This window comes from Kogia breviceps, chromosome 10, assembly GCF_026419965.1.
Source record: "Kogia breviceps isolate mKogBre1 chromosome 10, mKogBre1 haplotype 1, whole genome shotgun sequence".
In the NCBI taxonomy this organism is placed as follows: Eukaryota; Metazoa; Chordata; class Mammalia; order Artiodactyla; family Physeteridae; genus Kogia; species Kogia breviceps.
In genome coordinates, this window is record NC_081319.1 from 70,330,440 (window position 1) to 70,345,664 (window position 15,225).

At 46.3% G+C, this 15,225-nt stretch overlaps 1 protein-coding gene across 1 annotated transcript in view; it reads left to right on the forward strand.

The window, feature by feature from the left end:
- PNPLA1 (patatin like phospholipase domain containing 1) overlaps positions 1-15,225 on the forward strand; it is a 38,756-nt gene that overhangs the window by 17,570 nt on the left and 5,961 nt on the right. Inside the window, 4 exon segments of the mRNA XM_059077162.2 lie at positions 5,879-5,944; positions 6,877-7,018; positions 7,021-7,085; positions 7,961-8,021. Of these exon segments, the coding sequence (XP_058933145.1) occupies positions 5,879-5,944; positions 6,877-7,018; positions 7,021-7,085; positions 7,961-8,021 (334 nt within the window).

Below are 15,225 nucleotides of genomic sequence, written 5' to 3' on the forward strand. Positions count from 1 at the left end.
GTTGTTAAGATAATACTAATAATAATGATCATAGTGGAGTCGAGCAGTCAAGATATACCCACAGTGAAATACAGCCTATAATTCAGCCTACAAGTAGGGATCAGGTAAAAGCAGTTGACTCCCAGGGTCTCCACACAGGGACTCGGAGAATTGCATGGCTTTCCTGGGAACGCTACTCCGTTTGCCAACGCCTCCACAGAGGCTGCCGAGCCCCCCGATTCCCCGGTGCCCACCACTCCCGCAGGTGGGGGAGCAGGGCCGCAGTGAGAGGGGCTTCACGGTGATTGGCTGAACTGGAAGTTGTTGCTAGGCTACCAGTCCGAGGCAGACTGGGGCCTCTAGTCCCATCCTCCACTGCAGATTCATCCTGCACAGCCAATTTATTTATTTATTTATTTATTTATTTTAACATCTTTATTGGAGTATAACTGTTTTACAATAGTGTGTTAGCTTCTCCTTTACAACAAAGTGAATCAGTTATACATATACATATGTTCCCATATCTCTTCCCTCTTGCATCACCCTCCCTCCCAACCTCCCTATCCCACCCCTCTAGGTGGTCACAAATCACAGAGGTGATCTCCCTGTGCTATGCGGCAGCTTCCCACCAGCTATCTAATTTACATTGGGTAGCTGCACAGCCAATTTGATTCGGGCACCCTGTGAACGAGATCCCCAGCAGTTTAAATTGTCAGCTGCCAAGTGCCCATCTTTCTAGGATTTAACACTTAGCAAGAGGCTATGTGAGGGAGGGAAAGAGAAGCCCTGTTTTTACACTCTGGGTCACCTTGAGTAGCTTCTTCTCTCTCTGGGCTGCAGTGTCCTCCCTTGATTTCTGGTTTCATTCATTTATTCATTATTCATGCATGCATCTATGTTTATTAAGTGCCTGCCATGCTCCATGCACTGTATCAAGTGCTAGGGACAAAGGGATGAATGAGATGGAGACCATCCTTGCCCTCATGAAGGGGGAAACATCACACACTTAAGCGTATAAGTGAGATAAACACATATCTATTTCTTTCCTTCCTCGTCAATGATTTTACTAAGCCCCCCTTTTCCCCTGCTAAATCTGTAGGGTCCCCCAAGTTGGCAGGGTAAGGAGTGCTGCTGCCAACCATGCCTAAACTACATTACCCCTCACCCATACCCTTACCACTCCCTGAAACCGGGGTACATCCTCTCATCTCTACAGTGCTTTCGCTTTGTTCTCTTGAACCCACCATTGAGCCTGAGTGAACCTTTTTTTAAAAAAATAAATTTATTTATTTATTTTTATTTTTGACTGCATTGGGTCTTTGTTACTGTGCATGGGCTTCTCTAGTTGCAGCGAGCGGGGACTACTCTTCGTTGCAGTGCACAGGCTTCTCATTGCGGTGGCTTCTCTTGTTGTGGAGCACAGGCTCTAGGCACGTGGGCTTCAGTAGTTGTGGCACGTGGGCTCAGTAGTTGTGACTCGCAGGCTCTAGAGAGTAGGCTCAGCAGTTGTGGCACATGGGCTTAGTTACTCTGTGGCGTGTGGGATCTTCCGGGACCAGGGCTCGGGACCAGGGCTCGAACCCATGTCGCCTGCATTGGCAAGCAGATTCTCAATGACTGCATCACCAGGGAAGCCCTGAGTGCACCTTGATAAAGATATGGGGTGGAGATCATTGTCCCCTGTTCAGATGAGAAAGCTGAAAGCCAGAAACATCAAGAAACCCTATCAATGGTCACACGGAGAATTACTGGCATAACCAGTATTGAGCACTTACAATGTGCCGGCTCTTAAAAAACTATCTTCTTGGGCTTCCCTGGTGGCGCAGTGGTTGCGAGTCCGCCTGCCGATGCAGGGGACACAGGGTCGTGCCCCGGTCTGGGAAGATCCCATATGCCGCGGAGAGGCTGGGCCCGTGAGCCATGGCCGCTGAGTGCTCCACAACGGGAGAGGCAACAACAGTGAGAGGCCCGTGTAACGCAAAAAACAAACAAACAAAAAAACACCAAACTATCTTCTTCATAACAACCCAGTAAGGTAAGTATTATTATTATTCCCATTTTATAGGTGGCAAAATTGAGGCTGGAAGAAGTTATTTGACTTGCCAGTGGTGACCCAGATAGTATTTGGCAAAGTTGGGATTTGAACCAAATCTCCCTGGCTCCAAAGCCTGAGCTTTTTCCAAAAAATGGGTCTGGTCACAGAAAAGAGTCTCTGAGTGGCTGACACTGGAGTGGCTTCCACATGCCCTTCAAAACCTCCCAGTCCCAGGATCTTATTTAATTTCCTGTTGAAGTTCTTGGCCCAACAGGCTTGTAAAACTTGGTGAATTGGCCGCATTTATCAATATAGTTAACTCTGTTATCTATCCATCTATCTGTGATGATCTTGCCTTCAAGTTTTTATTGGGTAATTAAGTCAAGTAACTCTTCCCTGTAAGCATCTCCATCGCTTGCTTTGTTGGGTTTTTATTTTCCTTTGTTCACATACTGAACAAACACCAAGCACCCACCAAGTGTTGTGGGAGGCTTAGTGGGTGTAGGTGAGTGGGGCCCACCCCTCCCCTTGAAGAGTTCCTAGCTTAGAGCAAAGTTTCTGAAGGGTTTTCCATGGGCAAAGTGCGTGATAGGCCATGCAGAGAGGAGGACCACAAACACTTGCCCTCAGAGAATCTCCTGGGTTTGGGAGACCACAATTAGATAATAGAAAAGTGTGAAAAGAGGTGGGAGGGAGCAGAAGTTGATGTGGTAAGTGTGGGCTGGGGGTGGGGGCAGCCCGCCTTGAGTTCCCACAGTGCTGCTTTTAAATCCCAATTTGCTCTGGCCACTGTGGGACACTGTGTCTCAGAGCCCAGCAGCCTGCAGCTTGGAAGGAGGCCTTTAAACGGAAGAAGGTGCTGGAAAGAACAGAGTTGCATAAAGAAACAAGCCAAGGGGCTTCCCTGGTGGCGCAGTGGTTGAGAGTCCGCCTGCCGGTGCAGGGGATACGGGTTCGTGCCCCGGTCCGGGGGAATCCCACGTGCCGCGGAGCGGCTGGGCCCGTGAGCCATGGCCGCTGAGCCTGTGCGTCTGGAGCCTGTGCTCCACAACGGGAGAGGCCACAACAGTGAGAGGCCCGTGTACCACAAAAAAAAAAAAAAAAAGAAACAAGCCAAATTTATCCCTCCTCGTAGACCCCCAGCAATTGCTATGCTTAACACCTGACTTTCTATCAACAGAGACTTGTTTAACCAGCAGGTTAGTTGTTTTTCTCTGAGAAAGAGACAGAGAGAGAGGGGAAGAGAGAGAGAAACAGATAGAGACTCTGAAGACAGAGATGCACAGAGAGACACCTGAGGAGGAGCAAGGAGAGATAGAGGTAAAGGCATCCTTTGGTACCCAGCCCCTGTGAGCAGCAGGGAAGAATACTAAATTGGGCACGTGAGTGGGAGAAATCGGGCAATCTCCCCCCCCCTTCCTCCCTGCCTACCTTGCTGATTTCCAGAGAGCACCATTTTTCAGATGTAAGTATATAGGAGATGTCTGTGTTATCTTGGCCACTGCTTTGTTCCTGTCACCCGCTAACATCCCTATATAGCTGAGAGTTGACTGTAAGTGGATAATATACAAAAGCAATGATTTAAGTAAGTGTTATAAGACTAAATATGCATGCCTTTGACCTAACATTCCCACCTCCAGGAATTTATCCTACAGAAAGTAATTAAGGACACAGGCAAAGAATTTAGCAAGAGATTATTCATTGCAGCTTTGTTTAGAAAAGCAAGGAAACTAACTAAATAGCCAACCCCTGTTGGGGACCTGCTCAATAAATAATGGTGTAACCTTACAATAGCTGTCCATACTGCTCGTAAATTGGGTTATAAGTGGTTACTTATTTATGATGTGGAAAGACATGATTTATTAGGTGTAAAAAGCAAGTTACAAAATAGTATATACAGTATGACTCCATATAAGTATTCTTAAAAGTAATAAATATAAAATATATAGTCTAGGAAGACATATACCGAATGTTAATCTCTGGGTGGAGGGATTCTAAGACATTAAAATTTTTTTCTTTTTGCTTATCTGCATTAAAAAATATTTTTTTTTCCACAATGAACATGTATTTCTTGTGCAATGAGAACAAATTTCCTTCCAGTGGTCCCAGCAAGCGCCTCCTGCTGGGAGTCCAGGAGTGTACAGGCAAGCTGAATCAGGTGCTCCTGGCTCTGAGGCACTGTTGGAAAGGCCACCAACCCTTGTCAGGCCACTTCAAGCTGCTCGTTAAGAATTTCCAAAACAGGGGGCTTCCCTGGTGGCGCAGTGGTTGAGAGTCTGCCTGCTGATGCAGGGGACACGGGTTCGTGCCCCAGTCCGGGAAGATCCCACATGCTGTGGAGAGGCTGGGCCCCTGAGCCATGGCCGCTGAGCCTGCAGGTCCGGAGCCTGTGCTCCGCAACGGGAGAGGCCACAACAGCGAGAGGCCCGCGTACAGCCAAAAAAAAAAAAAAAAAAAAAAAAAAGAATTTCCAAAACAGCGAGTCCCCACCCTGTTTCCACTCCCCACCCTGACTGGTCTTGTGGGCAAGAACTCAGTGACCCAACACCTTGGTATCAAAATGCTCAGTTGCTTCATAACCTACTGCGGGGGTTGGCTGCCGCCCTCCCTTGAGGCAAAACAGTTTGTACAAGTTGGTACTTGGTAAAGCTAACCTTGCTAAAACTGCAGGGCCTTCCCAGCTAGCCAGGAGCACCCTCCCCTGTAAGGGAGTGATGGCTAAGATGCTGTGTTGATCAGGTCAGCCCCTACCACACAGAGGCAGTTGTGATTCCGAATGTTGGAGAGAAAAAGGCATCACCATGGCAACCCAGGCTCCCTCAGCCTCTGGGATCAGTCCAACACTCAGGGAAAGAAGGTGGAGTCTGAAGTCAGAACAAATACCGCCTGGCTGTCTGACCTCGGGTAGGACACTTAGCTTTTCTCTGCCTCAGCTTCTACATGTATAAAATGATACTAAAGTTCCTTATCCTACCCGCTCCCCGGATTAATGAGGAATAATCTGTGAATGGTAAAATGCAAGAGGAGTAGAGCATCCCTAGCTTTGGTTTGTCCCCAGATTGCTGTGTGTGACCTTGGGCAAATCATTTAAACGTTCTGTGCTTCAGATGCTCTATTTGTAAACAGGAAAGTAACATGCACTGTGATGGCTTCTCAGATTTATTGTCAGGTGCCCATGAGAATCCCAGAATCTCAGGGTTGGAAGGAATCTTACCCCTTACCACCCATGCAGGAATCCCTTTGATAAGTTCTTTGACCAAGAGGTACTTGTCCTGCCTCTGCTTGGTTACCTCCAGTGGCAAAGAGTTCATGACTGCACAACTTCCCAGGTAGCTCTTGCTGCATGACACTAATTGTAAGAAAGTTCTTCTGTATATGATGTTTTACAACTAAATATTTGTTTAAAAAATTAGCAGTTCTTTTCAGAGCTATTTCTGCTCCTGATTTTCCCAGTGGGTTTGCACAAGGTAGAAATTAGCAGCAATTGGCCAGAGGCAGGTACAGGCCCAGCTCTGAAAGCTTTTAGCTTACTGTAAAGGAGTATGGGTTCCGGGGAACCATACTTGGCACACATAAATGGTTTTTGAATCCCGTCGGATTCATGGAAATTTGGTGCTAGAAGGAACCCTGCAGATCATTGAGGCTACTCTCTCACTTTAAAACTGAGACATCCGGCCCAGCCTGACCAAGTAGTTTACCAAGGATCCAGCCAGGAGCTGAACTTGGGGCTCCACTTCCCAGGGCAGTGACTCCACCTTGGGTTTAAGGAGGGCCAGGCTGATGGTGGCCCAGGTGCCCGCAGGTGATCCCTCTCCACCCAGCCCCCAGACCTTGGGCGTCTCAACCCTGTCCTCTCCCCCACAGGCCCTGTACTGCAGCTGCTTTGTCCCTGTGTACTGTGGCCTCATTCCTCCAACTTACCGTGGCATGGTAAGTACCTCAGTGTGGGAGGCGGGGTGAGCTGGGATCCAGGGGTGCCTCAGGGCCCCTGTGACCCACATTTGGGAGGAGTGGTCTCAGAATTCAGTGGGAAGACCAAGAATTGAAAAGGTCCTTGTGGTTTCCTACTCAGAATTCCCAGCGTAGATAGATTTCTGGGGCTTTAAGAAGAACTTCTCCCCCTAAGTTGGGCTTGTCTCTGGACCCACCAACACATTACCGAACCCAGCAAGTCAAGGCTCCACAGGTTTGCCAGATTTCCCCAGTAGGTCTGAGACTCTGTACCTCTAATCAACTTCAGCTGATGCCAGTGCTGCGGGTCCATGGACGACACTGAGTAGAAAGATTTAACCCGTGCCCTCTCCTCATTTTATGTATAGAGAAAATGAGATCCAGAGATTAGGAATCAGCTAGTAGATGTACCCCCATATTGCATGTCATTCATTTAATTCTCAGGCACCCAGAGAGTTAGAGCCTCAGTATCTGTGATCCTTTGTTCACAGCTGAGGAAACAGAAGCCCCAAGAGGGGAAGGGACTTGAGGGTGGACACAGCCTCAAGTCAGGGGTGCTCTGGAGGGTGTTGAGGGTGTCTGACCTCACCAGAGGGAGGCAGCTTGGATCCAGGGCAGTCTGGAGGAGGGATATTTCACAACCTGCTCTGACCCACCACATGTGCACCTTCTCAAAAGGCCCTATGGCTGAGCTCCTTTCCCCGGCCCTGCCCTCAGCCGCTGAGGGACTCCACAAGGGGTCACGTGACAGGGAAGCGTTCATTCCTGCTTCATTCAGAGGACGGATGCCCCCGGACCTCGGTGTCAAAGCTTCTCCCAAGGGACCCATTTCTTTGCTCTCCCTGAGTGGGAGAGAGGACCTATGACCCCAGAGGAGCATTTCTCACTCTGCCTCCCCCTCCGCCCTGCAGCAGTACATCAACGGGGGATTCCCGGGCATGCAGCCCTGCTCCTTCTGGACGGACTCCATCACCATCTCTACCTTCAGTGGTCAGCAGGACAGCTGCCCGCGGGACTGCCCCACCATCTTCTGTGACTTCCGCATGTTCAACTGCTCTTTCAGTTCTCCCTGGAGAACATCGCCAGGATGACCCGTGCCCTGTTCCCCCCAGACCTGGTGGTAAGAGACAGGAGGGACCTGGGGGGTGGGCAAGGAGAGCCGGGAAAGGGTGATGGGGGCTGGAGTGGGATGGGGGAGCCAATGAGGCCCACTCAGTCCATCTCATATGATCCCTTAAACTTCCTCCTAAAGCTGTATCCCGGCCTTGCTGCCAGCTGGGTATGTGACCTTGAACAAGGGCCCTATGTGCTCCCAGCCTCAATTTTCTCCCCTATAAAATGAGATGATCTCAGAACCACTGATAGCAATGTTGGCTGAACTCTCCCATTTTGACATGCAATGTGGGTTCAGCAAACTATGGCCCAGGGGCCAAATCCAGCATATGACTTGTTTTTATACAGCCTGTGAGCTAAGAATGGACTTTCTATTTTTAAAGCATTGTTTAAAAAAATAAGAAGAAGAAGAAGAAGTGACAGAGGACTATATGCGGCCTACAAAGCCCCAAATATTTACTGTTTGGCCTTTTACAGAAAAGGCATTGTGGGCAATATCTGGTGTAATCCTCCAGCATCCTCTGTGATAGATACTGTTATTATTCCCATTTTACAAGTGAAGAAACTGAGGCTGTGAGAGGTTACATTCACCCAGCCACCCAGCCAATAAGTGGCAGCACTGGGATTTGAACCCAATCTCCAAATGCTGCTCTTTATACTGTCCAAATGCACCTTCTCTGGTTCTACTATAAACATCGCACCCTCTCCGGCCCAGGGGAAGCTGATGATCAGCTGTTCTTAGCAGGTAGTGAAGGATGGGCCCATTTTGAAAAGCTTATCATATAAAGCTTAAGAGCAATGAAAGCAGCTTCTTTGGTAGAGGGACCATGGGTCTCTCCATTGCTACAGCCTTAGTTATTTTCCTGGTGCCCCACCTTGCAGATCCTGCACAATTATTACTACCAAGTGTACGAAGATGCTGTTTCGTACTTGAGGTGGCTGAGTAAGTACCGTGTGGCGCCCCGAGGAAGATGGGGCAAAGACAGGAAGTAGAAGGGCTGGATAGAGGAGCATTTCCCCCCAGTTTGTGAACTGGAGGTGCTCTTCACCCAGGAGATCTGGAAATGGGCAGCCTTCCTTGTCCAGATGTTACTGTGGCCAGAAATTAGGACCACTGTGGAAAAGGGGCTTTAGGTTAACTGATGGGATGGTGTCTAGGGCTTTTGTACAAATGTATTTCTGAATTTAAAAACTATGCTTAGGAAACACATAGCTCATATCTCCCTAGAGCATTCCATTCTCATATCATTACATTTTCTTGCATTTTATTCTCTTTCCAATGAAACAGTATTGTTAATGTAGAACTAGATGTGACTAGTCTAGGTTTGTGTGAGACTTTTGAGTGACATATTGATCAACAAATGAGAGAGAAGAGCCCTTGCCCTAAGTTGGTTTGGAAAGCATGGTCCCACCCCTGTGTATCCTCTGTGCATTATCTGGGTGGAAGGAAGATTCCAATGGCATGCACTACACACACTAACTCCATGAAGGCCATGCAAACATGTTTGTTAAAAGGAAAGAAAAAATGCTTTTCTATATTTAGAATTAATTCCATAGAGCATATTTCCAGAAAAAAGGGATTTCTGGATCAAAGAGTATATACCTAATGTTATATCATAAATTTTTTTCCATGTTGCCTTATGGTCTTTGTAACTGTCTTTTTGGCACCTGTATAATATTCCATCACAGTTGTACAGAATACTTTGATCATCCTTTGAGTTTCCAAATGTTCACTATTATAAACAATGCTGTGGTGAACTTTTTGTGTATGTAGTTTTAAAAAATATATTTAAGGAGTGAGATTAAGGGGCTGAATGAAGTTTTTCTTGTAGGATATGTGCACTTCTTTTCTTCAAAATTGCTTCCTGCTGGGACTTCCCTGGCAGTCCAGGGATGAAGACTCCATGCTTCCACCGAAGGGGGTGCAGGTTCAATCTCTGGTTGAGGAACTAAGATCCTGCATTCTGCGTGGTGCAGCCAAAAAATTGCTTCCTGCTTTCCTAAGGTCCCCTGTCCTAACTCTTTACTTTCTCCTGGGTTCATTCTCCCGACTAGGGGTGTAGGGAGCGGGAGCACAGGATGGAGAGAATGTGGGCTCTGGAGGCAAGTAGCCCTGGACCAGGATCCCCATCCCCCAAGCTGCGTGAGCTCCAGGAAATCACTCTCCTTCTCTGAGTCTTAGTTCCAAATCTGTAAAAAGGGTTTAGATCCTGGTTTTTGACACACCAGCTGTGTAACCTTGAGCAAGTAATTCATCTCCTGGGGCCTGTTTTCTCATCTGTACAAGGTGGCTGATGGTGGGAACCTACCTCTGAGTTTTATTCCTAGCCATGGCCAATCCAGTCCACTGCCCCCTCTGACCTCTCTGCAGACAGACTCCTCCTAACCCTGACTGTCCTCTGACAACTGCCCCATCTTCCACGTTTTCACAGGTGACAGCTGTGAAGCCGAGCCCCCAGTGTCCAAAAGGAGGACGACCTGAGGGGTGTGGTGGTGGTGGAGATGAGGTCTCACCTACAGAGCTTAGGGAATAGGAGGGTCTGGCTATGGCCTGTAGTCCTTTCTGCCCCAGGTGGGGAGCCCCTCCATTCTTTCCTCAGTGATGGTGTATATTGAGGGCTTGAGGTTTGGGGACCCCCTGATTTGGTTCTTGGATCTCAGAGTAGACACCAATTCCCTGCCCCAGGAAATCCCGCTACACCTCAGATTGCATCCTGGCTACCTGGCTGCTTCCATACCTGTCTCTCCTCTAGAACTTTTCCTTTCTCTTCCTCTCAGGGCAAGCCCTGGGAAGACTTACAAAGTGGGTTGTTAAGCATCTCTAGTCTCCCCCATTTCTCAGTAGCCCCTTACCCTCTCACCCTCCCTGCTTCCACCCTTAGCTGGTGTGGACATTTTCACAGGTATGTACGGCAGTCTTAAACCCAAGGATGGAACTCTAATAGTAGCATTGCAGGCATCCACTCCTGAATTGGAGCAGTATATGGAGGATGGCAGGTTTTCCCCGATGGCCCTGGAATCACTCCAAGTAGGAACAGACACAACTCATAAGGGAGAAAAAAACTTGTGCTGGCTGCCAGCTGTTTTCGCTTCCTCTTCCAATTTGCAAATGTGCGCATGGCTTTCTCAGTGCAAGTTTCAGCTCCAGCACCTAAATCCTCTTGGGTTTGGTGGGCCTGGAGTTTTCTCCCGGCACCAGATGCAAGCAGGAAATACTGACATAGCCTGAGAAAACCCCACCTACCATCTGGGAACAGAAAACGGAATTCTGCTCCAGCCTCCTGCCTGCTTTCTGAAAGGGGGTCAAGCTCAGGTAGGAAGCCACACCTGCAAGGTGTCACCCTCAACTCCTCAGCTCACATCCTGGCATCCTCTTCCTCCTCCCTCCTAAGGGTTCACATCTACCTAATTATTCCTGCCCCCAGGTGAGCCTCCCTCTCCACCCTTGGCCTCCCCTGACAGCAGCCTTCTACCCCAAAGGGAAGGACACTGCTTGCTGGCATCCTTGAAAATCCACATTCCCCACACAGACACATGTACATGGTGAGGTTGGAGCTCAGAGGATGCCATGTCTGAAATATCCATCCCATATCCAGCCATGCCCGGCCACACTGACCTTCCTCCCTCCCTTCCTCCCACTCACAACTGGGTAAGTTTTGACACAGACACACTGACACAGACACAGACACACACACCTGTGAAACCAGCACCACAATCAAGATAGGGAACAATCCATCATGCCTGAAGTTTCCTTAGCCCCTTTGGGATCTCTCCCACCTTCCCTCACCCCACTATCACCAAGAAAACCCTGATGTCTTTCTGTCATTATAGATTAATTTGCATTTTAGAGTTTTTGATAGATGAACTCTTATAGTATGACTTCTTTTTTGTCTGCATTCTTTCACTCAGCATAATGCTTCTGAGATTCACCCATGTCATTGCATGGTATAAATAGTTCATTCCTTTTTGCATTCCAATCCACAATACCACAATTCATTTATCCATTCACCTGTTAATGGGCATTTAAGTTGTATCCAGTTTGGGGCTGTTATGAATAAAGCTTCTATGTACATTCATGCATGAATTTCTGTATAAACAAATGCTTGCATGTCTCTTGGGTAAATACCCAGGAATGGAATGACCCGATCATATGGTAGATGCATGTTTACTATGTAATATATATATGTCTACAAATATATGTGTAACTATAGTATTTTAATATAAAATGTAATGTATTTAATTGTAGTAAAACACACATAACATAAAATTTACCGTCTTAGCCATTTTATTTTATTTTATTTTATTATTTTTAACATTTTTATTGGAGTAGAATTGCTTTACAATGGTGTGTTAATTTCTGCTTTACAACAGAGTGAATCAGTTATACATATACATATGTTCCCATATCTCTTCCCTCTTGTGTCTCCCTCCCTCCCACCCTCCCTATCCCACCCCTCTAGGTGTTCACAAACCACCTACCTGATCTCCCTGTGCAATGCTGCTGCTTCCCACTAGCTATCTATTTTACGTTTGGTAGTGTATATATGTCCATGCCACTCTCTCACTTCATCACACCTTACCCTTCCCCCTCCCCATATCCTCAAGTCCATTCTCTAGTAGGTTTGTGTCTTTATTCCCGTCTTCTGTCTTAGCCATTTTAAGTGTACAATTCAGTAGTGTTAAACATACACTGGTGTGCAACCAATCTCCTGAACTTTTCCATCTTGCCAAACTGAAACTCTACACCCATTAACCAACTCTCCTTTTCCCCCACCCGCTAGACCCTGGCAACCACCATTCTATTTCTATGAGTTTGAATACTTTAGGTACCTCATGTAAGTGGAATCAGCGGAGCACAGGCTCCGGACACGCAGGCTCAGTGGCCATGGCTCACGGGCCCAGCCGCTCCACAGCACGTCGGATCCTCCCAGACTGGGGCTCGAACCCGTGTCCCCTGCATTGGCAGGTGGACTCTCAACCACTGCGCCACCAGGGAAGCCCTATTTGTCTTTTTGTGACTGGTTTATTTCACGTATAACGTCCTCAAGATTCATGCATGTTGTGGCATGTGACAGGATTTCCTTCCTTAAGGCTAAATAATATTCCATCGTGCATACAGAGAAGATTTTCTTTATCTATTCATTCGTCAGTGGACATTTGGGTTGCTTCCACCTCTTGGCTATTGTGAATAATACTGCAATGAACATGGGTGTGCAGATATCTCTTCAAGATCCTATTTTCAATACTTTTGGATATGTACAGACTGAGAAACATACCCAGAATGTATGTCTAACTTTTTAAGAAGTTACCAAATTGTTTTCTAGAGTGGTTGTACCATTTTACATTCCCAACAGTGAATGAGAATTCCAGTTTCCACACATTCTCACCAACACTTGGTATGGTCAGTCTTTTTAATATTAGCCATTCTAATAGGCATGTGGTAGTATCTTATTGTGGTTTTAATTTGCATTTCCCTAATGACTAATGATGCTGAGCATCTTTTCCTTGGCTTATTAGTTGTTCTAATATATTCTTTGGTGAAGTGTCTGTTCAACTCTTTTGCCCATTTTCCCCTAGACCTTTCATAGGCTTTATTTTTTAGAATCATTTTAGATTTACAGAAAAACAGTGAAAATAGTACAGAGAGTTTCCATATACTCCACATCTAGGTTTCCCTATTGTTTTAGGTCTCACACTTGTTAAATGTTATAGCATGGTACACAAATCATTTGGTGCATAGTATGGTATATTGTTTACAATTAGTGAACCAATGTTGATAAATCATTATGAACTAAAGTCCGTACTTTATTCAGACTGCCTTAGTTTTTACCTAATGTCCTTTTTCTGACCCAGGATCCCATTCAGGATCCCTCATCACATTTAGTTGTGCTGTCTCCTTAGGCTCCTCTTGTCTGTCACAGTTGCTCAGACTCTCCTTGTTTTTAATGACCTACTTGCCAGATAGTTTGTAGCATGTCCCTCAGTTGGGATTTGCTTGCTGTGTTTCTCATGATTAGACTGGGGTTGTGGGTTTGCGGGGGAAAGACCACAGAGGCAAAGTGCCATTCTCATCACTTTGTATCAAGGGTACATGCTGTGAGGTGGTGTGTGTCAGGTTTTTCCACTGTAAATCTACTCTTCCTTTCCATACTGTGCTCTTTGGAAGGAAGTCACTAAGAAGTAGGGAGTTATTCTCCACTTCGTTAAGGGCTGAGTATCTACAGAAATTATTGGGAATTCTTCATCATGAGAGATGTGTCTCTTTCTCCACCTATTCAATCATTTGTTTACCTATTCAATCATTTATTTATATTAGTATGGACTCATTGATACTTATTTTATACTGTGGGTTATTACTCAGTCCTACTTTATTTATTTTGTTACTCAAATTGTTCCACCTTTGGCCATTGGGAGCCCTTTCAATTGACTCTTTTGCCCATTTATTTTTATTTTTAATTTTTATTTTTTTGGCTGCACCTCACACAGCTTATGGGAGCTTGTGGGATCTTAGTTCCCCAACCAGGGATAGAACCTGGGCCCTCAGCAATGAAAACATAGAGTGCTAACCACTGGACTGCCAGGGAATCCCTATCTTTTGGCCATTTAAAAAATGGAATTGTTTGTTTTCTTATTAAGAGCTTTTATGTATTCTAGATAAATGCCCTTTATCAGAAATATGATTTGCAAATATTTTCTCCCAGTCTGTGATTTCTCTTTCCAACTCCTTAACAGTGTCTTCTGAAAAGGAGAAATTTTTAATTTCGATAGGGTCCATAGTAAATTTTTTCCTTTGTGGATCATGCTTTTGGTGTCTTTATCTAAGAAATCTTTGCCTTACTCAAGATCACAAAAAGCCTTTCTCCTTTGTCATATTTTCAAAGTTGATTTGGTTATTCTAGGTCTTTTGTCATTTTATATGAATTTTAGAAATGGTTTGTGAATTTCCACACAGAAAACAATCGCACTATGTTTTTCTTGTCAACCTATTCTCTCATCCTCTGCAATTACCACCTCAAACCTTCTGCTCCCAATTTCCAGCCTCCTACCCCACCTGACTTCCTACTTCACAGGAAAAACCAAAGCCATCAGAGGGGAGTTCTCTCAACTTTGTACCACCACATATACAGACTCGCCTTTCCCTGACCCCCTCCTTCTTAGCATGTGAAAGGAAGCATCCTTCTCTTGCCTGTCTAAAGCTCACCCCATCACCTGGGCTCAGACACCATTCCAATCTCAGGATTCTCTAGTTTTCCATTATTCCCTCTCTCTCCAACCTCCATCTCTCAACTGGATCCCTACCAGCAAAGTTTTTTTTTTTTTAGGGTGCTATATCAGTGTGTTTTAATATATAACAAACCAGTTGCTTAAACAAGATTTTTCATAATCACTCACACATCTTTGGGACCCCTCAATGTCTACCAGCAACGTTTAAATCTACCCCAGTCTTGTCTGTTTTAGAAAATTTTCCCTGAGTTCCCCTCTCCACCTCTCCTGATCAATTCTGGCTCCTTCCTCATCTCACCTTGCTTTTCCTCTCTGGGCCAACTCCTCCACTGCCACCGTTATGGCTTCAGTTACCATCCAGAGGTGGGGCTCCCAAATATATATCTCTAACCGTCATCTCTTCTCTGAGATCCAAATACATGTATCCAGCTACCCACTTGTCATCTCTCCTTGGACATCTCAAAGGCCCCCTACACTCAACATGTCTCCAAAAATGCAAACTCCACTCTCCCCACTTCTCCCCAGGCCCACCCCTCCATGGTTGTATTCTGAGCCAATGGCACTGACATTCATCCAATTGTGTAAGTCCCCCCTCCCCATCTGTGGAAAAATTGTCTTCCTCAAAACTGGTCCCTGGTGCCAAAAAGGTTGGGGACTGCTGGTGTAAGCCACATTCTTCCCCTCACCCCCCAATCGATCCATCATCAGTTCCCATTTATTTTACCTCCTAAGCAGGGTCCTCTATCTCTTTCTAGCTCCTTCCAAGGGGAAGACCCACACACCTCTCCCAGAACCCTGACAGCGTGCCCTGGGTCCCCTCTTGCTTTTCTCAGTGAGTGTCTGCACAGCAGCCAGACTGATCTTGTCAAAACCAGAGACAGGTCTTCACCTCTCTGCTCATAAGTCTTCATGGTCTCTGTGAA